Source organism: Oncorhynchus kisutch, linkage group LG15 (assembly GCF_002021735.2).
Source record: "Oncorhynchus kisutch isolate 150728-3 linkage group LG15, Okis_V2, whole genome shotgun sequence".
Taxonomy (NCBI): Eukaryota; Metazoa; Chordata; class Actinopteri; order Salmoniformes; family Salmonidae; genus Oncorhynchus; species Oncorhynchus kisutch.
Genome location: NC_034188.2, coordinates 33,625,270 through 33,649,248, shown reverse-complemented (window position 1 = coordinate 33,649,248; position 23,979 = coordinate 33,625,270). Strand labels below are relative to the sequence as shown.

Sequence of the window (23,979 nt, the reverse complement as noted above, 5' to 3'; positions counted from 1 at the left end):
GATCTACAAGTCACTTTGCATGCAGAACAACTCCAGGCGAAATCAGTAGGGGAGTCAAACTGCGCGCTGCTTCGCGCGCTGACCAGCGAGAGGTAGGCCTATTCCTGATCTGGCACATCTGGGCGTCACCTTCAGCATTCAAATGTTCGAAAATTGGAGTTTAACTACCGCCAGAGACAACTCTCGTCTGGCTATAGGTAGGTTACATGCTGATCGGGGCTTACATTCGATTTTTATTCTGATATGAAATGATCAACTTTACCCTGTATAACAGGACAGCAACCACTTTCGTATGGTTGAAGCAGAGAAGCTCACTTAGAGTCCGTCAAAACGATCTAAACCATTTGTTTCCTAGACATGGTGAAATCCAAAAGTGGTGCTATACAGTCATTGGCCATGTCATAGTTACATTTACGAGCGCAAACACGTTCTGCAAAACTACAAATTAGTTAGTGGGTTTTTCATTTTGAACAGGGTCTCATTCTCAAGGGTGCCCTGATTGCAGTAATACAACAATCAAATACAAATGTGAAACAAAACAGCAAATCAATATAAAGAAAATACAACACAAATTAAGAGATTCCTCAGCTACTAGGTTCTCACTTTAAAAAATTGCCAGAGCATCACAAAAACATCCAATTGTAAGGAGTTTAGTAAATTGTTCCAGCAGTGAGGTGCATTAAAAAGTAAAAGCAGATTTACCTAATTTGGTGGAGACCTGAGTAACCTCAGAGTTAACCAACACTGAACAGGTTTGGTAACTCAGGTATTTATACTTCAGCAATGAAGTTAAGTAAATTGGAAGCATGTGTTGTAGAGCTTTGCAAACAACAGTGAAGTGATCTCGGGACTTTAATGATGACCAGCCAACCTTTTGATACAGGATGCAGTGATGAGTATTAAAACAGTCACCTGTGATAAAGCCAAAGGTGCCAAGGTAGACAGCATCCAAAGGTTTAAGAGTAGTGGCTACTGCATTCTGGTGTCACCAGTCGAAAACTGGAAGTAAAGTTGACTGTACAAATTGTTTCCTGCTGTTTAGGGAGGCAGGATTTCTTTCTAAAATAGAAGCCCACTTTAAAATCTTAGCTTTTTAACTAGGTCATCAGTATTTAAAACATTCAAAAAAACATTAAATCCATGTCAATCCAAATGCCCTGGTATTTATAGGCAGGAACCCGATCGATGGGAGAACCATTCAATGACTATATGTTGTCCATCTGAATTTTTTTGGTGAGAATTAGAGATCATATTTAATCTTGCCCACATTAATTACAAGTTTCAAACCAACCAGATCTTTTTAATAAAAGGCACAAAGTCAGATTGCAGCTCAAACAATGCCTGCTCTACAGTTGGGGTAATGGCATATGTAACCGTATCTGCATACAGATGATTATACATTTTAATAGTCCGATATTATTCATATAATATTAAAATAGAACAGGTCCCAATACCGACCTTGCGGTACACCTTTCGTAATATCCAGGAAACTAGACTTCACACCATCAGACATCACCATTGCAAGACAGAACATCCCTCTTCCCTCTCAGTGCCCAATCTGAGTTGCAAAGTAGGGATGGGTGGTCTCTAGACTTTCATTCCATTCTTCACAAATCCCAGGATTTACAATATTGCTGGCTTTGTGTACTAAGGGGCACCAAAGAAACCCGGGGAAAAAAACACCCATTAACAGAATGGTCCAAATAAATGCTTCAGTTCAAGTAACAATCTAGAAGAAACGCACACCTAGGCGAGGCTAGCAAAGTAGAAAACTTGAAAATAAAAGGAGAGCCGAGCCGCACACTAGGAGCTCAGATGCAAAAACGTAATATCCAATGTTGACAGCCTAATGAAGACAGCTTGGCTGTCGAAACGTTGGATATTACAATTTTGCATCTGAGCTCCTAGAGTGTACGACTCTCCTTTATTTTCAGTAATAACAGACATCAACTGTTCAGAGGAGACTGCGTGAATTTGGCCTTCATGGTCAAATTGCTGCAGAGACCACTACTAAAGGACACCAATAAGAAGAGACTTGCCTGGGCCAAGAAACACAAGCAATGGACTTTGTGGGACTATCTTTGTTTTTCAACAGGACAATGACCCAAAACACACCTCCAGGCTGTGTAAGGACTATTTGACCAAGGAGGAGTGATGGAGTGCTGTATCAGATGACCTGGCCTCCACAGTCACCCAACCTCAACCTAATTGAGATGGTTTGGGTTGAGTTGGACTGCAGAGTGCTGAAGAAAAAGCAGCCAACAAGTGCTCAGCATATATGGGAACTCCAAGACTGTTGGAAAAGCATTCCTCATGAAGCTAGTTAAGAGAATGCCAAGAGTGTGCCAAGCTGTCTTGGCAAAAGGTGACTACTTTGAAGAATCTCAAATCTACTTAGATTTGTTAAAACACTTTTTTGGTTACCACATGATTCCATGTGTTATTTCATAGTTTTGCTGTCTTCACTATTTTTCTACAATGTAGAAAAAAAAACTCATAAAGAAAAACCCTTGAATGAGTAGGCGTGCCCAAACTTTTTACTGGTACTGTATATAGGTAAAAAATAAGGAAAGCAATTTTTGGTGAGTTTGGACATTTACAAGTGAATGTGAACTGAAGACATTGTGCAAATGAACAAAGTTTTGAACCATGCTTGTCTGAAGGAAGAACCGTACTGGGTCTGGAGCATCATGTGTATACACTGTGTCGAGTCGATTAGGACAACTGGCCTGCCATGCTCAGAGAAGACGGGAGGAGCTGACTGCAGTAAACGGAGAGGAGAAAAAGAACGCAAAAGAAATCACGAAGGCAGTGGCAGCTGTATAGATAACTCATCCAAAAGGGGTTTGACTTCTCAAACACATCAGGAAGCTAAAACAATGATGCCCCGTCACTTTATTAATTCAGCTACTTAGACAACTAGCAAGTTAAACTTGTCACGTTAACGCATAATTCTTCATTTTTCACGCCCCCCCCCCCCCCTTCTCTAGTAAAATGCAAGAATAAACATTAGGGAATGTAGCTGCCTACATTTTTTCTATGATAAACAGAAATGGCCTTGCATCGTTTTGAAAAAAATACCTTGCTTTGTCATTGTGAACTCCCTTGTGTGGCTGCCAGCCAAACAGCGTTGCACCTCTTTTGTCATTGATGACAAAGCTATTTTCTGCCTAAATGTGTTGCACTAATGTATTTTATGTGAAAGAAAACTATAGTTGCACGTTCCTGATCACTATTGAAGCCCCAAAATGTTATCTTACCCCTGCTCCCGCTTTCTCCCGTTGTGCTATTTACTTAAACACGTGACTGGCTCAACTGTTCTGGGGAACTACGGTAAACTTCATAATGTAAAATAATGTGACAGGTGAAATTAAGAACGCAATCTGTTTTACCTCCTAACGTATTGCACAAGTTGACTGGAGGTATTTACTTAAAAAGTAGATGAAGTTTCACACAAAAAGTGTAAAACATTTTGTTCCAATGGAACTGACAGCATAGAAAAACAATTGTAGTTATCAAGCCAATTTTTTTTTAGCTCGACCGCCTCCTGCCTCAAATGCCCTCCCGGACCACACGAAGGCACCACAGACTCTGGGCTCCTTTAAAAACAGGCCCAAAGACCTCTCTTTAGGAAGGATTTTTGTTGATAGCTGTGTGCTCCTCCCTAACAATTTTGCTATGTCGTTAAAATTTACTTTAGAGATGGCAATATTGCCATTAGTTTCCTATCAAAGTTTGTCAAACATAGGTAGCAATGCTAATGTTGGCTAGCTAAAATATGGAGGTCTCATAAATCGTAGTTAGCTGGCTGAAGTTATACTGCATCTAAAGTCAATCTGGCAACATCACAATCATGACTAAAGGTTTTCCTACAAATTATTTGCCGCCTTTTGAAACGTTACCGTGTTTCCAAGTCAAAGCCTGCCTCGATACAACTCGGATAACGTCAGCTATGCTATTGATGACAATGATTAAAATACACGTAACCAGCGGTCTATGGTCTAGCTACCAGCATTCTCTCCACCACTGTGGACTCCGACCACCTATTCTGCATGTTACGGTCCGTTGTTGGGAAGGCATCTTGCCGGAAGCGTGCATTGGCGTGGTCAATCCGTATAGGGCTTTTCAGTCTCAAATGGCCGTGATCCTTTGAACGGGTTGGGGGCGACGAAACAATGGAGCCCCATTTGAATGAAGGGAAGCGACGTGGGTGGGTGGGTGGGTGGGAGGGGGCGATTTGAATGTGGATCTTGGCAAAAGGAGGCTTGAGTTGTTGACGATTGCAATTCAAACCAATCTTTTTATTTTATTTACTCGTGACTCACTTCGTTTTAGATCAGACTGACTTGATGACCAAAACTATCCTATTTACACAATTTTGACACTATAATTGGCGTTTCTGACTCATCAATGCCACGGGCCGTTTTATAGGGATTTGTTGTTTTTTAGGGCCAGTTACTCTAACTCGGCACAGCGATTTTAAAAACTGTAATTTACAGGCTCAATGCAGCCTTTTTGGGGGGGTAAAATTGGTTAGCAATTAAGTAGGCTTCTTGCATGTGGTTTGAGAATGATCTGTCAGACCGGATACAGTGAGTTCTAATGAAAATGATTTACTTTTGTAAAGTACTTTTAATGTATAGCGAATGATCACGGTGCATAAAATAATAACCAATGGGTTCTTTGTCAGTTACCCTGTTGTTACAATTTGGTTATTATTTTATGCACCGTGATCATTCGCTATAAATTAAAAGTACTGTATCCGGTCATTCGCTATAAATTAAAATCACTGTATCCGGTCTGACAGATCATTCTCAAACCACAACCACAAATCCAATCTGGAGCCAGTCTGTCTACATCTAACGGATAGAGTTAGCTTCCAAACGACATTACGCTATTGCTCGAGCTGTGTTTATAATTGAGGGATGATGACCATCATTGACCCTATTTCTCGGCATTCCCGCACAGTTGGGTGCCAGACTGATCCCCTGTTATGAACGGATGCTGGAACATACCAGAAGGAGCATAACATGCCCAGCAATGTGATCGCAATGGTTTAGCGACCCCCAAAAATCATTTATCCACTTGCCATTTTCCACAGCTCGTCAGCAAGATTTCAGTATAAGTGTCATGAGACAAGTACACTTGTGACACCTCCTCCGTTGATGCCTTCATGAGGCCTCTGATATTGACCTGAGTAACTGCAATGATTACACAGACCGGCTACAGCTACAACAAGTAGTGTGTGTTAAATGTGAAAATGAAATATTCAATTTCTATGAATGGAACAGTCAGCCACATGTATCCAGCCAGAAACAAATCACCTGTACAGCGGGAACAGCTTTCACAGGGTCATCCTTTGTACAAATACAGAAGGTAACCCACTTCATTACTTTGATACATTTGATTACCAATTGTAAAACAATATGTAAACTGACATTTTGTTGGTTATTTTCTATTTCTTCGATACATATGTCCAGCGGTCATCATTTCACTTCATTTGAGGATTTCTGAAGTGAAATTGAAAGCTGAACACAGCGATCAGGTTGGTTGCACCAGGCTAATCATTACCGCCATTGATAATGCAATCAGTGCGCTCTCTGTGTGTGTGACCGACCAGTATATTTGATGAGGGGCCAGGAGCTGATCTATGCTGCTATTCCCATCATCACTACCTCTTGCCTGCTCACCAACGGTCATCGATGGAGGAGAAACAGGCTAAGTCTGACTTGTTCAAACTTCAACATAGTATAGGTTTGTCAGATATCACCTATCCTGGCATTGATAATAGAACAGTGACTAAGTGTTCACAGATTCAGGAGAGACCTGGAACTCGACACATCCTCAACGAGACTATTATTAATAATACGGTACGGCACAAATGTCCAGTAATCGCAACACCCTTTTCATTCCATGTGTCACTGACGAACTCCGGCTAAAGCATCTCCAGTCCATCTGTAGAAGTGGGCAGACGGCAGCCTCAGTAGTTTGACCATAACTGGGGAGGTTTTATCTGACCTGTTTAAACTTCAAAGACAGCTGCAGGGGCAAGACAGCTGCAGGCAAGGTTCTGACAGACGGGTGTGTCTTGGTGGCAACAACAGACAAAAAACACCCACATCAAAACCCCCCCAAGCCAACTCACATTTGGCTTCTGTCATGGCCACCAGCATTTCCTGAAGAGCAAGCCAAAAAAAAGGAGGCCAAATCAGTTCTCCTTTAATGTGAGTTAATGTCGTGGTTAATTGTATATCCAATAGGCTATGAGTTTGTAGATCGACTGAGGTGACTGAAGCTACAGGAACCCATGTGATCATGTCGGTTTATGCGGTTCTCCAAGTAGCATTTTACAGTTTTTAAATTGTATAGAAGTGCAGTAAATTGGCTTAACTCCTAACATTCCTTGGTTGGGTGGGGGGACCCCACTAAAACTCAGACCATGGCTACCACTGCATTCAACTCTCCAAGTAAAGAGTCAGATATTTTAGCCTTGAAGCCTATCGGAAGTCAGCTGCGAGTTTCGGTGAACAATGAAAACATGTCTGACCCCCCTTTTCCCTTCACAGGCCCTTCCTGAAAAACAGGATGTTATGGATACTCCATTAGGGATGAGTGAGGACAAGGCTACAGCACCACACTGTATGGTAAACCACAAGAACCCATTTTGTTTTGTTCTATGAGGTATAGTTTTTCCCTTGCTCGCTCACTGCCACATCTTCCAGTCACTGTTCTTTCACTTCCATTTATGCTTTTGAGGCTTCCACCTTCAACCCCTAACCTGCCTCGCACAAGTGTTGAGGAAGTTAACTAAATCTATAAAACCCATAAGACGAAGGAAAATATCATGAGACCGCAACAGCCAACCATTACTCCGACCGCGTTATGATGTCATCTCCAGGTCAGCAGACACTAAAGCCGAGTGCATTGTGCCAGGTTCAAAACAAAGGGGAACTCAGAAAAATACGAGGTCAAATCATGACACAAGTGATCTTCAGGTCGGAGCTCTAGAAAGAAGCCAGACCCAGACCCCCCCCCCCGCCAAGTTCCCAGTTGTTTGAACGCAGTGTTAGGGTCAATGACACAGAATATCTGTGCGCTCGTACACCACAAGTCATATCGTCCTGTCTGATTCTGCAGCAGTCAGTCAGTGTGACTCACCCTAGTCTGGAGAAAAGAGCTTCCCTTTCAAGCATCAGCACGCTGTACCACAGGAGGTTGGTGGCACCAAAATTGGGGAGAACGGGCTCGTGGTAAAGGCTGGAGCGGAATCACTGACAGCAGTTTTTCCATGCGTTTGATGTTTGATTCCAGCCATTACTATGAGCCTTTGTCCCCTCATCAGCCTCCACTGGGCTGTACACACCATCTAAAACAATACAGCCCTATGTGACATTTGAAACTGTCTTCTCTACTGTACTATTTCAGCAAGTGACCAGGAACAAAGAGTGATTGAGTGGTGGGACATTATAAGAAAACAATACACGTCTGTCATTTGCACCTGTGTTTGCCAATAAGTCGGGGTAAGGTCATTTGCGTTGGTTTAATTGAGCATGGCTGGTAATGAGATCTGGGCATTAGATTTCTAATCCACTTACCTCCCAAAATCACTGCGCAGTGTACATACACAAACGGAACCTCCCAAAATCACTGCGCAGTGTACATACACAAACGGAACCTCCCAAAATCACTGCGCAGTGTACATACACAAACGGAACCTCCCAAAATCACTGTGCAGTGTACATACACAAACGGAACCTCCCAAAATCACTGTGCAGTGTACATACACAAACTGAACCTCCCAAAATCACTGTGCAGTGTACATACACAAACTGAACCTCCCAAAATCACTGTGCAGTGTACATACACAAACTGAACCTCCCAAAATCACTGTGCAGTGTACATACACAAACTGAACCTCCCAAAATCACTGTGCAGTGTACATACACAAACTGAACCTCCCAAAATCACTGTGCAGTGTACATACACAAACTGAACCTCCCAAAATCACTGTGCAGTGTACATACACAAACTGAACCTCCCAAAATCACTGTGCAGTGTACATACACAAACTGAACCTCCCAAAATCACTGCAGTGTACATACACAAACTTATCCTGAGGCACAGCTTAACTACCCACCTCACCTGGACAGACAAACGCAACATGTAGCAGATCAACAATCTCAGTACCTTCACATCAACTAAAACAGTTTGTTAGTGTACACGCAGCCACTGAGGTGAACTCCACACATAAAAATACAGAAGCCCTGTTTATCACAGGGTTAGAGGCAGCACCTGTTTCACCTGCACTGCATCACAGTGAAGCTCTCAAGGAGATCCCTTGTTTACGGACTGTACAGGCCAAGGAACACCTGCACCCCACACACAGGCGACAGATACCCAAATTACAGCCAACCTCCCACCACGTGAACAATCAACAAACAGTGACTTAACTGGCTTCCTCGGCTAGATATTAAATACAAATGCCAATATTTACAGTCCAGTAGCAGATTGAATCCTTCTTATTCAAGTCACATGTCGACATTTAACCCCACCCAACCTTTTCCCTAACAAAACAAGTTCACTCAGGACCCACCCAACAGGTTAGCTGACAGGGAAAAAGCTTCAACATTGCAGATTGATGGAAGTCACAATCTATGTAATTTCCAATCCCCCACACATATACAAACACATATACCCTCTTTGTCTAACTGGTTATTGCAAAAGAAAAGGTCATTGCCAACACTTCGAACTAAAAATGATAGAGGGAGAACTTGTACTTATCTTTCACACGGGGAGAAAACTTGGGACAACTCAACCAGCAATACCCTTACCTGTGTCAGGTGTGGTCAGCACTGTATGCTTGTTGGTCCCCTCACTTGAAATAGACACGTTGTCACCACCCTTCAGGTACTAAAGACACAAACACAGAAGCTACCAGTTAATGAGCAAAAGTGTCAATGAAGCATGTAATTAGCTGGCTGAGTGAAACAGTTCAGTCTTGCAGAGTGGCTCGTCAAACAAATGAGTTGCCCTGGAAGCACAAGCCCCAAAAAAACCTGTACTAAGAAAAATAAAAAAACACTTGTGTTAGGTCACGTGACAAAACCTGGACACTGAGTGAGAATTCTACTGTTTGACAATGGTGCTTCCTTTATAAATCATGATATTTTGATGAAGTGAATTAAATTGAAATACGTTTGCATAAATACTAGGGATTTTTCTGCCATTGTAATCCTTAGGCGGCACGCCCAAGTGTTTTTTGGGTTCGCTTAAGCCCAAACCGCCTAGGTTTTTTTTTCTTTTTGGGGGGAGTTTAAGTCCAAACAGTGGGAAAAAAAACACAAATTTGAAGGCTGCGCCAACATCTGCCCGCACTCATTGACACATCCTCTGCCATGCCCACCACCTAAGCCCCTTTTTGATCCAGAAATAAAAACATCAATATGTTCCTTAAAAATGTTCTGAATAACGTATGAGTGGGGCCAGAACAGAAGACGACAACCACTTTCAGCGCTCTCCTGAAAATACTGCTTTCACATTCTACCCTTTTGGAATGTCGTCTTCTCCAATCATAAACGAGGCGACTATCAACTCGAGAGGTATACAAGTTGATTGACGTCCGGAAAGAGTTTTTGTGGGGCAAGCACAAAAATGAGAAGGTAAGCATGCTTTCACCTATTGTTTGAACATGTACACTAGGACCGGGATGATTCCAGAATCGCGATACTCAATATCATGGCAAGTTAAAAAAAAAAAAAAAAGATTTAACTGTTTTTAGCAAGTATACTAGGTAGCCATGTAGTTGGGGGGGAAGAGAGAGAGGAATGTTGCTTGGCACCTGTCCCTCATGTGTATGTCTCTCACACACACACATGCGAGAGAAAGTAAAGAGAGTAGGGAGAGAGGTAAACTAGTAGGCAGGGAGGGATGAGGAGAAAGGGAGAAATGAGACTACTGGCTGATAAATGCCCTCAGCAAGCACTGCCAGGCTGCAGTGCACATAAACTAAATTACAGAGGCTCATTCTGTTTTTGGTTGTTCGATATTAACAGGCCTTTATGCTCCCCATGTTTACAGAAATCTTGTTCATCACCCCCTCTTTTGACCAATTCATCTGTTATACTGTAAGTACACACACGCAGTTGTCCAAGTCTAGGTGAGGTAGGGGTAAAAAGTGGGACAGATATCAAGGTAATGTGAGCCCATGATCATTATGTTCAGAGGTTAAACTCATCTACATTGGAACCATCAAATGTCATCGCTCACACACTTTATTGGTTGTGTGACATTAGATGCTCATTCTGTTTTGTTTCATCTTCTCCCCCTGTTTAAAGGGACGTTTCAAAACAAGGTCAGCTTCATATTCATCTCTAGCACCAGCCTAACACAAACACGTGAAGTGTGAGTTACTATGTTTTGTAGTAAAAACAAAAGAGGCACATAAGTGTACAATGACGTTGGTGTGCATTGTGTGATTTTAACCAATTATGAGTAGGCATTGCCTACTTGATGTCATTGGAAACACTCATCTTCCTCTGTCTTACTACAAAACATAGAAACTTGCCATTTTCACATGTTGATGTTCTACTGGAGATGATGAATATGAAAACGTTTTTTAAACTTTATTTCCCTTTAACACGTACGAAGCTTGTCTGGATGGCCTCGTCTACCTCTTCTGACCAATCAGTCTGGATATAATGTTACAGTTTATTGGTTGTATGAAAAGTACAGATGCGCATTCTGTTTTTGTTTAACATTAATAGGCCTGTATTATTTGCATGTTCACTATGGAACTTAAGATACGCACCTACTGTAATGACATCTGCCGTTGCTGCTAATAAATGACAAAAGACCCACCAAGAATCTGAATGGAAAGTGGTTTGTTGTGCACACATTTATGAACACTTGTAATCTCACCTTTACCAGAGGAGCATCCAGGATGGCTAGCTGCCACCAAACACACTGTGTAGTCTAAGGGGGGGTAAAAATGTGTTGAGTCTAGCATATATTTTTTACATTTATTTAACTAGGCAAGTCAGTTAAGAACAAATTATTGTTTTAAATGACAGCCAACCCCGGCTATACCCTAACCCGGAAAATCACGGCCGGTTGTGATACAGCCTGGATTCGAACCAGGGTGTCTGTAGTGACGCCTCGAGCACTGAGATGCAGTGCCTTAGACTGCTGTGCCACTCGGGAGCCCTATAAGTTGTGGGAGAATTTGCAAATAGGCCTTTGGCCATTGGAATGCATTGAATTGTATTGCTATGGTGTATGTAGAAAGTGTCAAAAGGATTCTCTGGTAATCTAGTCTGAAGCTGTCTAATGTTCGTTTGGTGTCTTTAGCTCATAGGTTTTAGGAGTGGGCAGTAGAAAAATAATAATGAGAATCTCAAGTCGAACATACATAAGTGTTGACGTTACAAGCACACTAAAAGTATTATCACCATGTCAGAAACTCGGGACCTCAGAGTTAAAATGAATGCAGTTGGGAAACTCGGGATCCGACTCTTCCGATTTTCCGACATGACCACAGATAGTTGCATTAGTACGTCAAATATTAAATTGTTCAATAATTTATTGCGTACAACATGAAATATGCAAATAAATTCAAATATAATATGCATATTACATACACACAATTATATTTAATTTGAACATCCCCATTATTGTATGACCCCTGGAAAATGTCATGTTTATAGGACATTGCTATCTTGAGATATTTGAGTTTCTGGTTATTCATGAGTCCACCTGTCATTTTGGTTACATTTTTGGAAAAGGCTTTGCCATCGTGACCTGTGAATTATCTCCCGCGACCCTTTGACCCAGAAATCAGACACACAAATTGTAATGTCAGCAATGGTAAGGCCTACTACACATATTAAACAAAGTGCTTCTGGGAGTATGTTGTATTATTGGGTAGTTCTAAAAGTAATGTTAATTTTACCCTCCCTAACATTAACCAGAAAGCATATTCTTACGAATCATGCTAAAATACTAGCTAAACATGTTATCTTGCTAAAATTGTAAGTGGACTGAGGTCGATTGAGGCCAGAATAATGAAAAATTCGAACAACAGATCAATCGGTGCATGGCATATTCAGCAAACGATGGCTACCTAGCTAATTTAGCTGAAATGTTCAGCAAGCTAACAAAACAATGGAATCGTTAGCTATATAGTTAGCCAATTATGAGTTGCAAGGGTGCAGCATGTTCCTAAAACTGTCGAGATAGTTTTGGTTGCTTGACCAGTTAGCTAGCTTGTATGGCTAACAATTTCTTTGCGCGTAGCCGCGCTAACAGTTAGCTTGACGTGGCTAGATTAGCACAAACTAGCTAATGGTAGTTGCTAACACAGCGACGAGTCTTGTGTTTCCATTTAAACAAACCTTCTGCGCTTGTTAAAATATTTGCTCGCTAGATAACAGGTCGTCCATCTCCACTTGTGGTGGAGACACTGGCCTACTAGACAGGCTTAAAACTGGCTATCCGTGCTGAGCGACATTTGGGCGTTTTAACCCCACTCACTCACGGGCAGTGGAAAAGTCGTGATCTGTGCCCCAGTTGACCACTCCTTGCCGACGCTGCGGTTTGCGAAATAAAGTAAAACTGTCAAATGATCTCATCAATCCGCTTGTATCTTTACTTTTACTTACCTATATGTCTCGTATTCCCTGTCCCTTCCCAACGTATTTCTTTTCTTCGCTTTATCCACCTTTTCTCCTCCTTGTTCTTTCTGGTTTCTCGGTCAAGCTCGGTGGGAGCAAAGATGAATAGATATGCGGGGGGGGGGGGGGTAGAGGGCGGGCATAACGGATGGATTTTACCGTAATTACGGATAAGCGTTAGCCGAACAAAATTCCCGTAATGGTGTGTCTTCAGTTGCAGAATGAACATTCCGCATCACACAGCTCAATATAAATTAACTTCTCCACAAATATCCAACTGAATTAACATTTAATTTATATATATATATATATATATATATATATATATATATATATATATATATATATATATATATTCAATTGGGTTGGTTCAAGGGGTATCACATCCGGCCGTGATTGTGAGTCCCATAGGGCAGCGTACAATTGATCCAGCGTCTTCCGAGTTTGTCCGTCATTGTAAATAATAGTTTGTTCTTAACTGATTTGCCTCGTCAAATAAAGGTTAAACAAAATAAAATAAATGTTGAAGGTTATGTCCCTGGCTTCTCCCCCCAGTCCCCCACACACATACCTCTGATGTCATCCCATTGATTGTCTTAGAAAACTAAATAGAAGTTGAACAGTATCCCCCAAGAACGCATTAGCACATGCAAACAGAAAACCATAAAACTGGAGTTTAATCAAATGCTGCCAATACAGTATTTGTCTAAGTCTCCCTGTATAAGTGGATGACTGCATCAGTAGGCTGTCTGGTGCTGGCACTGTCTGCCTCCTAGTAGGATAATAAGCAGCAATTATGTGGTCCAAATTATACTTTATATCCTTCTGATACTTTAGACAAGCGTTTAGATCAAACAGCTGGCAAAGTCTGCTTCATGCTCTGCTATTTGCCTTAAAAGGCCTCTGGAAGCTTTAAGTCGAATGGCCAATTTCCTGAAGAGACCCCCGCGATGGTGAAGAATCTCTAGGTTTAAAACCCACACTGTACAAGATTACAAAGAGAAGGTAATGACGCACTCGAGGGGAAAAAATGATAAATAACTATGGTGCAGCCAGTGAGTTAGAAAAAAACTACATTTGTTCATTCATTCCTTCATATCAAAACACTGTTTATTAGTTTGGGCCAGAGTAGGAAACTTACTGAAAATATTCACACAGTAACTTTCAAGGGGATCTCTGCAGTTGCTACATACATGTTTTACTTATAAATGAATGATATGTACCCATTGATTCTTGAAGTATATAACTTACAAATGCCCCATGAGCTTAGTTCAACTGTCCACCCCATAAGACACGCAAAATACAAGCTTGTTTTACTCCAATGTTTGTAAACAAAGTAAATGTAAACTAACACTATACATCCTCAAAACATGGTCAAATTTTGATTTGATGCATGGTCAGTCATAGCTATGAATTTTAGAGTGGTTCCATTTCTCCAGCCCCATCCCTCAGCTTTTTCATGAAACAAGGGTGGGGAGTCCGCTTGGTTATTGTTTCAACAGCTGATTGCCCCTTTAAGTAGTATGTGCATCTAGATCAGAGACATAAACAACAGAGAGGGGGGCAACAGTGGACCAGAGAAAGGGAGAAGAAGATGGGAGACAAGGAGAGAAGAGTCTGGGGCTAAGTGAGACATCAAGAGGAAGACAGTCAGAGAGAGAATGAGAGAGCTGAAGAAAGAAATAACCTAAACCTCCACCGGGGAGGTAGTGTGTATGTGTCAGAGTGTCAGCGTCCCTGCCTGCTCTAGGTGTGTGACCATGTGTCTGCGCAGGTTGCTGTGGTTGTTGAACGAGGCGCCACAGTGGGAGCAGCTGTAGGGTTTCTCCCCAGAGTGGGTCCTCAGGTGGATGGTCAGACTGCCTTTCTGGGTGAAGCCCTTCCCACACAGGGAACACATGTACGGTTTCTCCCCTGTGTGGATGCGCATATGGACCCTCAGAGTTGTCTTGTTGACAAACGAGTTCCCGCACAGGTTGCATATGACAGGCGTCTCTCCTGTGTGGACCGCCCGGTGGCGGATCAAGTCAAACCGGCGAGAGAAGCGCTTCCCACAGTCGCTACAGAGCAACGGCTTGGTACCGTGGGGTACGTGGTGGCGCTGGAACTGGTTTACAAGACCAGGGCGCCTCACAGTCGCACCCCCTGTTGCCAAGGTTGTTGTTGGGGTCTTTGGGGTGTTTTCTAGGGAAGCTACCTCGACGATTTTCAGACCCCGTCCTCCTGCATCCCCTGTCGGCTGACCCCCTCTGTCACTTTGCACCCCCCTCATTGGAGGGCTGCCTGGCAGTGGTCCCCCAATAGAATGAGTGTTCAGCTGTATCTGATGGCTGATTGTGTGGTCCGGCAGCAGACCAGAGTGTGAGGGCAATCTCTGGGGCTGTTCTGGGGTTCTGAAGAAAGGGTAGTTCTCAGTACTGCTCACGCTGCACAGAGCTCCTTCACCTCGACTATGAGCGCTCATGCTGTAAGGCCCTTCATCGTGACCTAGTCTCTGGCTGGCATGTTCCAGCTGTGGAGTCGCCATAGTAATAGTCTCACCATCAATATTGTCTTGACCTACAGGAAAGAAAATTATTAAATCATCTGTTTGTTATCTGGCTGTCAATTGTCTATATACCAGTCCATCATCTTCTTCTTCTTCCTCCTCCTCCACACACCTGCATCTGGCCAACATCCTCCAAAGTCATCCTCAGCTCCCTCCTCCTCCTTTATCAAGATGACATCTGGACTGTCCACAACTGCACACTGAAAACACACATATTCAGTCAGATATGTACATATTTCTAGAGTAGTAGTAGCCTATGTCAGTAATGTGTGAGGAGCTATTATTGCCAAACCTCTTTTTTGACTGTGGATGGACTCTCCTCTTCCCCTATTGTAATAGAAGCGTCATCCCTGTTGTTAACAGCCGCGTGGCGCTCAGGTGTCTTATCTATGAGTAAGAGCATAGGTCAAAAACCGTTCCACTCCCAACATACTATGATCAATTGACTGGTCGCCCAGCTAGCAGCATTTCGAGAACCTGAACCAACCTGTGAGTTTTGCCCGAGGCTTGCACAAAGTTCTGCCAAAAGAAAAACGACTGCCCCGCGGTGTACTCGCCCGTTGTAGCCGCAGGGAGAAAAGCTCGCTCTTCATCCCTTTCATCTTCATCTTCAGCGCTTCGTTGTCTTTGTAGCTGCGAGAAATCTCCAAGTGTAAATCAGCCGAGCTCTCGGAAAAGAGTTGACTGATCTCGACAACGGCCGCTCTAGCAAGCACGTCCATTATGGAAGCGAGTTGGGTCTGTAAAGACAAATGAGCCTGCATTTTTGTTGACATCGATTCCAGTGGCGAGATAAAAGACAGAGGGAGAAATTGGAAAAAATCAGATCATTGATCAGACAAGCTGTGACGCTATTGTCAGTGTACACAAAACTACTTCCGGTGAATGAAAGCAGTGCTGACCGTAATTATAAGAAGACCTCCGCAGATTTTTTGGGGAGGACGAGCGCCACAGATGAATGCGTACAGTGCCTTCAGAAAGAATTCACACCCCTTGACTTTTTCCACATTTGTTTCTGTTACAGCCTGAATTTAACATAGATTAAATGTAGATTTTTTTTCCCACTGGCCTACACACAATATCCCATAATGTCAAAGTGAGCCTTGAATTTCAACAACAGATTCAACCACAAAGACCAGGGAGGTTTTCCAGTGACTCACAAAGAAGGGCACCTATTGGTAGATAAATAAACACATTTTAAAAAGCAGACATTGAATATCTCTTTGAGCATGGAGAAGTTATTAATTACGCTTTGGATGGTGCATCAGTCACTACAAACATACAGGCGTCGTTCCTTACTCTTTTGCTGGAGAGGATTTCAGGGATTTCACCATCTGGCCAATGGTGACTTTAAAACAGTTTAATAGCTGTGATAGGAGAAAACTGAGGATGGATCAACAACATCGTAGTTACTCCACAATACTAACCTAAATTACAGAGTAAAAAGAAGGAAGCCTGTACAGAATAAAAATATTCAAAAAAACGAATCCTGCTTGAAATGAGGAACTAAAGTAAAATTGCAAGCAACGTGGTAAAAAAAATGAACTGTTTTAACTACAAAGTGTTATGTTTGAGGAAATCCAAAACAACCCATCACTAAGTATAATTCTTCATATACTCTCCATGGTGGTGGATGCCACAAAGTTGGAAGCACAGAATAATCTAGAATGTCATTGTATGCTCTAGCGTTAAGAGTTCCCTTCACTGGAACTAAGGGGCCTAGCCCAAACCATGAAAAACAGCACCAGACCATTATTCCTCCTCCACCAAACTTTATTGTTGGCACTATGCATTCGGAAAGGTAGCATCTCCTGGCATCCGCCAAACCCAGATTAGTCTGTCGGACTGCCAGATGATGATGCGTGATTCATCACTCCAGAGAAGGTGTTTCTACTGCTTCAGAGTCCAATGGCGGCGAGCTTTACACCACTCCAGCAGGCGCATGGTGATCTTAGGCTTGTGTGCAGCTGCTCGGCCATGGAAACCCATTTCATGAAGCTCCCGGCGAACAGTTCTTGTGCTGACGTTGCTTCCAGAGGCAGTTTGGAACACAGTCGTGAGTGTTGCAACCGAAGACAGACGTGCTTCAGCACTTGGCAGTCCCGTTCTGTGAGTTTGTGTGGCCTACCACTTCACGGCTGAACCGTTGTTGCTCCTAGTTGTTTCCATTTCACAATAACAGAGCTTACAATGGACCGGGGCAGCTCTAGCAGGGCAGAAATACATTTTAGACAAATGCTAACATTTTTCTTCCACTTTGACATTACAGAGTATTTTGTGTAAATTATTGAATAAAAAATGACGATGTAATATATATTTTTTATCCCACTTTGTAACACAACAAAATGTGGAAAAAGTCAAGGGGTGTGAATACTTTCTGAAGGCACTGTGTCTTCAGACTCATATTTGCTCGTGACTGGAAATTGGAATTCATGATCGTGAACTAATTGTAACAGCAAAATGTAATCAGTCAACGAGTGCAATTTGTATGGACAGGCCCCTCTTCAATCTCTTGCTTTTTGTTGTTGCAAGCATTCTGTCATGGAAAGTTAATATCGCCCTCCTCTGACAAGCAAAAGGAATATCTGATTTATGTGATGTTGGAATGTCATGCCTTGATGGCAAGTCTCATAACTCACAATAACGCTCAGTGAATGGAATAAGAGTGTAATTGTTGTATTCCAAGACTATCTGTTAATGAATATCATCACAATTGTCATAAATCTTTTTTTAAATCTTTTTTATTCAAGATAGATCATCATGAACCCAAGAGCGCCTTTTGAATCCTTATTTGGGCTGCAGTGCAGCCGTACTTAATAACTTTACCCATAATAAAAACATACATAGGTTGTCTTTCTAAAAAAGAAATCAAAATAATTCATTATAATATACATTGACGTTTTATTTTTCTGTGCACAAACTTCCACAACAGACGTGATAATGAAATTGGAAAGAACACAGCATGTGTTAAACATGGTTTAAAAAGTCACAACAGGTTACAATTTACACACATTGTTGGAATCTGAGTATAATTCACAACCTTAACAAAGCCAGCTTTTGAATATACAGTAGTAATGTGTCACTCTTTAAGAAATTATGCTCATACATGCTAAACACTTGTCGTGTTCCAAACTGTAAAACTATACTTCATCATGTGGCTTATTTGAATCTCTTTTCCATGTCTTTAGCATTAGCTTAAGCCTGTGCTTCAATTAACCCTCTAACTTCTCTTCCCTCTTGCTCTCTCTCTACCGCTGAGCTCTCCTCACTCTCATTCTCTTTCCCATCTTTTACTTCATTCTCCCTTCCCTCATCTCCTTCCTCTTGTTGGCCATCTATCTTCCCAGTTTCCTCATTCTCCTCCTCTTTCTTCTCTGCAGTGGTTTCTACCTCTTCGTCTTTCATCTTTTCACTCTTCTTCTCCTCTTCCTCCTTGTCCTTCCTCTCCTTCTCTATTTTGGAGAGGTGATGGCAGAGTGCCTGGACATAGGTGAACACACACATAGGGTCCGGGCTGTTCCCCATCAGGATCATATCACCAACCTCCAACAGGGGGCAGCAGTCAGCCATGGTCCTTAGAGAGAGAGAGAGAGAGAGAGAGAGAGAGAGAGAGAGAGAGAGAGAGAGAGAGAGAGAGAGAGAGAGAGAGAGAGAAAAGGGAAAAATAGATATGGAGGGAGAGAGAAAGGATGATGAATCATTTACAACACACACACTCAGACACAAACACACATATATATATATATACACAAACACAGCCTTGTACTCTGCTGTATTGAAGGCCAGGGTGAAATTCTTCGCTCTCTCAGATGAGCTCAGGGCTGAGAAGTCGAAAGCGTCCGGGAAGAAGCGATGGATGAGTGCACAGAACGCCAGCCCATCACACCACGATGATGAGAAGTTCTCTATGGAAACACCCTGGGAAAGAGAGGGTATGGTGTCAAGTAGGGTTATGGTGCTCCAATGTCAGTACCTCTGGTGTACATGATCATCAACATCCCCTCACCTCGTACTTGCGTGTTTTGTTTTGACACCAGGAAAGCACTTTCTGTTTGATTGACCCCCCGTTTGCCACAGCCATAGATGATCTCTGAAGTTTGAAGTTGCAGACAACCGGTGTCCTGGAAATAAGTGAAAAGACAATGCAATTATTGCCATAATAAACATGAGCATGTTGCAGTTTGTCATATTGGACATGTCAGAACTCAGAATCTTACTCAGAGTCATTTTTCTGGAACTTTGCTATGATGTCCTTTTTAGTGGAAGGCCGGGCAGAGCGGGCAGAGCTCCGGGGTCGGGCCACAGAGGATGGGGTAGAGGCGGTGTGATTCACGCCACTCTTTCTCTTGGTCTTTCCTTGCTTCTCCACCTCCTTGCTTTTCTCTTTAACCTTCCCCCCCCCTGCCCCTGCCCCTTCCTTTTCTTTTACTGGTTTGCTCTTGTTCTCCGGTGCCTTCCCTCCCTCTCCCTTCCCTCCCTCTCCCTTCCCTCCCTCTCCCTTCCCTCCCTCTCTCTCTCCCTTCCCTCCCTCTCCCTTCCCTCCCTCTCCCTTCCCTCCCTCTCTCTCTCCCTTCTCTCCCTCTCCCTCTCCCTCTCCGTCTCCCTCTCCCTCTCCCTTCCCTCCCTCTCCCTCTCCATTCCCTCCCTCTCCCCCTCCCTCTCCCTCTCCTTTCCCTCCCTCTCCCTTCCCCGCCTCTCCCTTCCCCGCCTCTCCCTTCCCCGCCTCTCCCTTCCCTGCCTCTACGTTCTCTCCCTCTCCCTTCTCTTCCTCTCCTTTCTCTCCCTCTCCCTTCCCTGCCTCTCCCTTCTCTCCCTCTCCCTTCCCTGCCTCTCCCTTCTCTCCCTCTCCATTCCCTGTCTCTCCTCCTTCTCTCCCTCTCCCTTCCCTGCCTCTCCCTTCCCTGCCTCTCCCTTCTCTCCCTCTCCCTTCCCTGCCTCTCCCTTCTCTCCCTCTCCCTTCTCTCCCTCTCCCTTCCCTGCCTCTCCCTTCTCTCCCTCTCCCTTCTCTCCCTCTCCCTTCTCTCCCTTCCCTGCCTCACCCTCTCCCTTCCCTGCCTCTTCCTTCTCTCCCTTCCCTGCCTCGCCCTCTCCCTTCTCTCCCTCTCCCTTCTCTCCCTTCCCTGCCTTCCCTTTTCTGTCTTTCCCTTTATCTCCTTTTATCTTCTCTTCTGTTTTTCCCTTTTCCCCCTTCTCCTTTTTCCTGGCAATATTTTCTCCCCCCTTCTCTTTGTCCTCCTTCACACCCTCTTTCTCAATCTCTCCATTCTTGACCACCTCTTGACCCTTTCTATTCTTGTCCTCCTCCTTCTCTCCCTCCCCCTTCTTCTCTCCGTTCACCACTTTGGAGTCTTCTGTTTCTCCGGCGTCTGCACCTTGAGATGTTCCCTCACCCTTACAAGCCTCTTCACCATTAACCTCAATGGCGTCGGTTACTGGCTGAGACTCCTCTACATTTCCAACGCTAGCCCCTGCTGCCTGTTCCGGCGCTTTCCCCGTATTAGCCCCAGACTTAACCACATGACCTTCCACTGTGTCCTCCGCCAGGTGGTCTCTCTTAGGGGGGTCACACTCCTGCACTGAAGCCTCTCTCTCTGTCTGAGAGACAAACCAGATAAGATTACAATCGGTTATTCTGAGCAGTTGAGGTAGTTTTGGTTAGGGTTAGGGACAAAGCAAAATGGTACAGGACTGTTGTCATAGACCTGATTCTAAATCAGTTGTTTAGGGGAGAGACGATGTAAAGTGACATTATGACTAGTTCAAAACTAAATGAGAAAATGTGTCTGCTCCACTTCACTCCACGTTACGTTGGTACTCAAAAAACATACCTCCGGCTGTAGAGTTGTTTATGGCTGTAATATTACACACGCATTTTTATAACGTTTTATGGCTTTAATTACGATTCAAACATATGACATGTTTATGTTGTTTTTATGTTATGCATTGAGATGTATAAAGTTGCAGATAGCATAGTATGTTGGAATTATGTTAGGTAAGTGAACTGTCCCAGGTGTCACATCAAGTCGTGACTCAGAGTGGTGACTCATCAGTGGAAATAAGATAGACGCACATGTGTGTGTGTGTCCGTGTGTGTGTGTGTTGAGAGTGAGAAAGGGATAAACATTCCTGTGCCAGAGTTTGCCACAGGAACAGGTGTAGCCCAGCGCTTAGGTTATACGCAGGCAGCCACAACACCCACCAAGCCCTCCCACTATCTTCACTCCGTATACTACATCTGACTACAGCGCAAATACATCTAACAAGCCTGCCACCTCATTGTAAGGCTACATGACGTTGTCTCAATACCAATAAGTGTGTATTGGTTTGTCTGTATGTGGTTGAGGTTAGCCTCTGTATGCATTTCGTCTTCTGTATCTGTTTATGGGTCTATTTCTTTCATCATCAACACACACATACCTGATTGTTTTTGTTGTCCTCCGTCTGGTTGGCTGTTGCGTCTTTCCCAGAATCGTCCTGGCAGAGTGATACATCGTCCATGGTTCCGTGGACTTTCTGTGTTTGTCAGTCCAACTTCCTTTGAAACATAAAGTCAATTCAGACTCTTCCTCTCCAAGGTTATTGGATTGAACGCTCAATATCTAAGTTCATTAAAGGTCCAACTTTCATGCAATCAGTTTAGACTCAATGTTCTGTTCGAGGCCGATTTCTCCCTTGCACTCTCTCTCTCTTTCTACCTCTCTGTCTCTCTCTCTCTGAAAGTGCTGTCTGGTGTGTGTTGTTTAGTGAGTGCCCCCTGCCACCCTCCTTGTGAGGATTCCGAGCCACTTTATCTGACCTTCAGAACAACACAGGTTCCAGAAATAGAGCTAGTGACATCGGAACAGTCCAACAGCCAGGACAGCTGCATCTGCTCTGGAAACCATGGGTACACAGACATATACACACACACACTCAAACACACATATGCATACATACACACCTGAATACACACCTACATAGACAGACAGATAGACAGACAGGCACACACACACACACACACACACTCTCAAGTCAAGCCCTAGCAAACAGATTTGCATAGTCAGGACTCAGTAGTCGAATTAAACTGAATTCTTACCCTGACCCCGATGACCCCAATGACCTACTTCATCTCTAAGTAAATACACTCATTCAGACATAAGAGTTAAAGCTTGAATCCTTAATGGTGGACCTGCAATGTCTGTTTTCGATATTACAACAGGAACGAAGTTACTGCAAACAACGAACACTGTTTTTCCCCCTCTGACATCAATGCACACATGATAGAAAAAGAGCATATGTAAAAAATAAAATAATAATCACCACCAACAAAACAAAAAAACAATAACAACAGCCGCGGAGTGGAGAGTGGCGCTGTTTCCCTTGCTGCGGATTCCATCTTTAACAGATGTAGTAACAATCAATGCACTTCACACACACACCAACCGACACTCTTTCAACAAGCATATACATGGAGTCCAAGACATACAGAGACAACACTTCCATGTACTCATGCGGATACTCTTTGATGCTGCCAAAAGAGTGTAAGTTGTGTGGTAGAAGAGGTGCAGCCCTTACCTTGTGTGGTACATGTAGCCCTCTGGGTTCACTCTGGTCACCGTGTCCTGCTTTCTCTCACTCGGTCTCTCTCTCTCTCTTTCTAAACTGAAGTGACCAGTGAGTCAGTTGGTGTGAATCTGTCTCTCTTTCCTCCGTTAGTCTCTCTTTCTTTCTCTCTCTCAATTCCATTCAAAGGGGCTTTATTGGCATGGGAAGGATGTTTACATTGCCAAAACAAGTGAAATACACAGTAAACAAAAGTGAGAAGACACAAAACAACATCAGCCAAAAAACATTTGAATTAATCAGTAACCATTTCACTCAAAAAGTTTTAGAAAGCGAGAGAAGGGTTTATTTTTTATCACAGCAGTGTTCAGAGGGTTTGGGTTAAATGCAGAAGACACATTTCAGTTGAATGCATTCAGTTGTACAACTGACAAGGTATCCCCCCTTTCCCTTTCCGTTAAGTCCTGCAAAAAATATACTGTACAACAATGCAACAATTTCAAAGATTTTGCTGAGTTACAGTTCATAAAAGGAAATTAGTCAATTGAAATAATCTCATTGAGCCCTAATCTATGATTTCTAAATGACTGGGCAGATGTGCAGCCATGGGTGGGCTTGGGAGGGTATAGGCCCACCCACTTTGGGGCCAGGCACACTCAACGGGGACCGAGCCCCAGCCAATCAGAATGAGTTTTGCCCCACAAAAGAGCTTAATTACATACATAAATACTCCTCAGCACCCTGCCCCCCCTATCCTCAGACGATCCCACAGGAGAAGAAGCTGGATGTATTTATTGTATTTATTTATGTATTTATAAGTCCTGGGCTGGAGTGCTTACGCGTGGTCTGCGGTTGTGAGGCCAGTTGGACGTACTGTCAAATTCTCTAAAATGACTTAGGGTAGAGAAATGAACATTGAATTCTCTGGCAACGGCTCTGATGGACAATCCTGCAGTCATCTTGACAATTGCATGCTTCCTCAAAACTTGAGACATCTGTGGCATTGTGTTCTGTGACAAATTGTACATTTTAGAGTGGCCTTTTATTGTCCCCAGCACAAGCTGCACCTGTGTAATGATCATGTTGTTTAATCAGCTTCTTGATATGCCACACCTGTCAGGTGGATGGATTATCATGACAAAGGCTCACTATATATAAAATGTCCACTATATATACAGTTGAAGTCGGAGGTTTACATACACTTAGGTTGGAGTCATTAAA

General features: G+C 43.2%; 3 protein-coding genes across 10 annotated transcripts in view; all 3 read right to left on the bottom strand.

Annotated features, from left to right (window-relative positions):
* The window catches only part of LOC109905210 (catenin delta-1), a 29,378-nt gene extending 16,595 nt beyond the window's left edge, over positions 1–12,783 (bottom strand). For 2 of the 8 annotated variants that reach the window (XM_020502461.2, XM_031790177.1), the window contains exons 1-2: positions 12,657–12,776; positions 8,832–8,931 (exon numbers count right to left, since the gene is read on the bottom strand). The gene's annotated coding sequence lies outside the window, so the exon portion shown is untranslated. Of the gene's footprint in view, positions 1–8,831; positions 8,932–12,656 lie in introns of all 8 variants that reach the window. The other 6 variants (XM_020502459.2, XM_020502460.2, XM_031790174.1 and 3 more) reach the window with 4 other exon arrangements.
* A 977-nt stretch (positions 12,784–13,760) lies between these two features.
* LOC109905211 (zinc finger protein 135) lies at positions 13,761–16,103 on the bottom strand. Its single transcript, XM_020502466.2, has 4 exons — positions 15,704–16,103; positions 15,509–15,603; positions 15,329–15,416; positions 13,761–15,227 (listed from the first exon to the last, which is right to left on the bottom strand). The coding sequence occupies exons 1-4, from the start codon at positions 15,990–15,992 to the stop codon at positions 14,389–14,391; spliced, it is 1,311 nt and encodes a 436-aa protein (XP_020358055.1). The 5' UTR covers positions 15,993–16,103; the 3' UTR covers positions 13,761–14,388.
* A 1,834-nt stretch (positions 16,104–17,937) lies between these two features.
* On the bottom strand, positions 17,938–21,987 carry LOC109905976 (smoothelin-like protein 1). The gene is made up of 6 exons (XM_031791397.1): positions 21,634–21,987; positions 20,341–20,811; positions 19,434–19,765; positions 19,223–19,337; positions 18,983–19,134; positions 17,938–18,790 (listed from the first exon to the last, which is right to left on the bottom strand). Exons 1-6 carry the CDS (start codon positions 21,712–21,714, stop codon positions 18,412–18,414), a joined length of 1,530 nt encoding a protein of 509 aa, XP_031647257.1. The 5' UTR covers positions 21,715–21,987; the 3' UTR covers positions 17,938–18,411.
* Between the last annotated feature and the right edge of the window lie 1,992 nt (positions 21,988–23,979).

What these genes read in the sequence shown, in the direction of transcription:
- LOC109905211 (XM_020502466.2), bottom strand. Translation starts at nt 15,992, where the DNA reads ATGTCAACAAAAATGCAGGCTCATTTGTCTTTACAGACCCAACTCGCT. An exon ending in CATCCACAGTCAAAAAAGAG is followed by an intron (nt 15,417 to 15,508) that starts GTTTGGCAATAA and finishes GTGTGTTTTCAG; the next exon opens with TGTGCAGTTGTGGACAGTCC. An exon ending in AGGATGTTGGCCAGATGCAG is followed by an intron (nt 15,228 to 15,328) that starts GTGTGTGGAGGA and finishes TCTTTCCTGTAG; the next exon opens with GTCAAGACAATATTGATGGT.
- LOC109905976 (XM_031791397.1), bottom strand. Translation starts at nt 21,714, where the DNA reads ATGGACGATGTATCACTCTGCCAGGACGATTCTGGGAAAGACGCAACA. An exon ending in TTCCAGAAAAATGACTCTGA is followed by an intron (nt 19,338 to 19,433) that starts GTAAGATTCTGA and finishes ACTTATTTCCAG; the next exon opens with GACACCGGTTGTCTGCAACT. An exon ending in ACAAAACACGCAAGTACGAG is followed by an intron (nt 19,135 to 19,222) that starts GTGAGGGGATGT and finishes TCTCTTTCCCAG; the next exon opens with GGTGTTTCCATAGAGAACTT.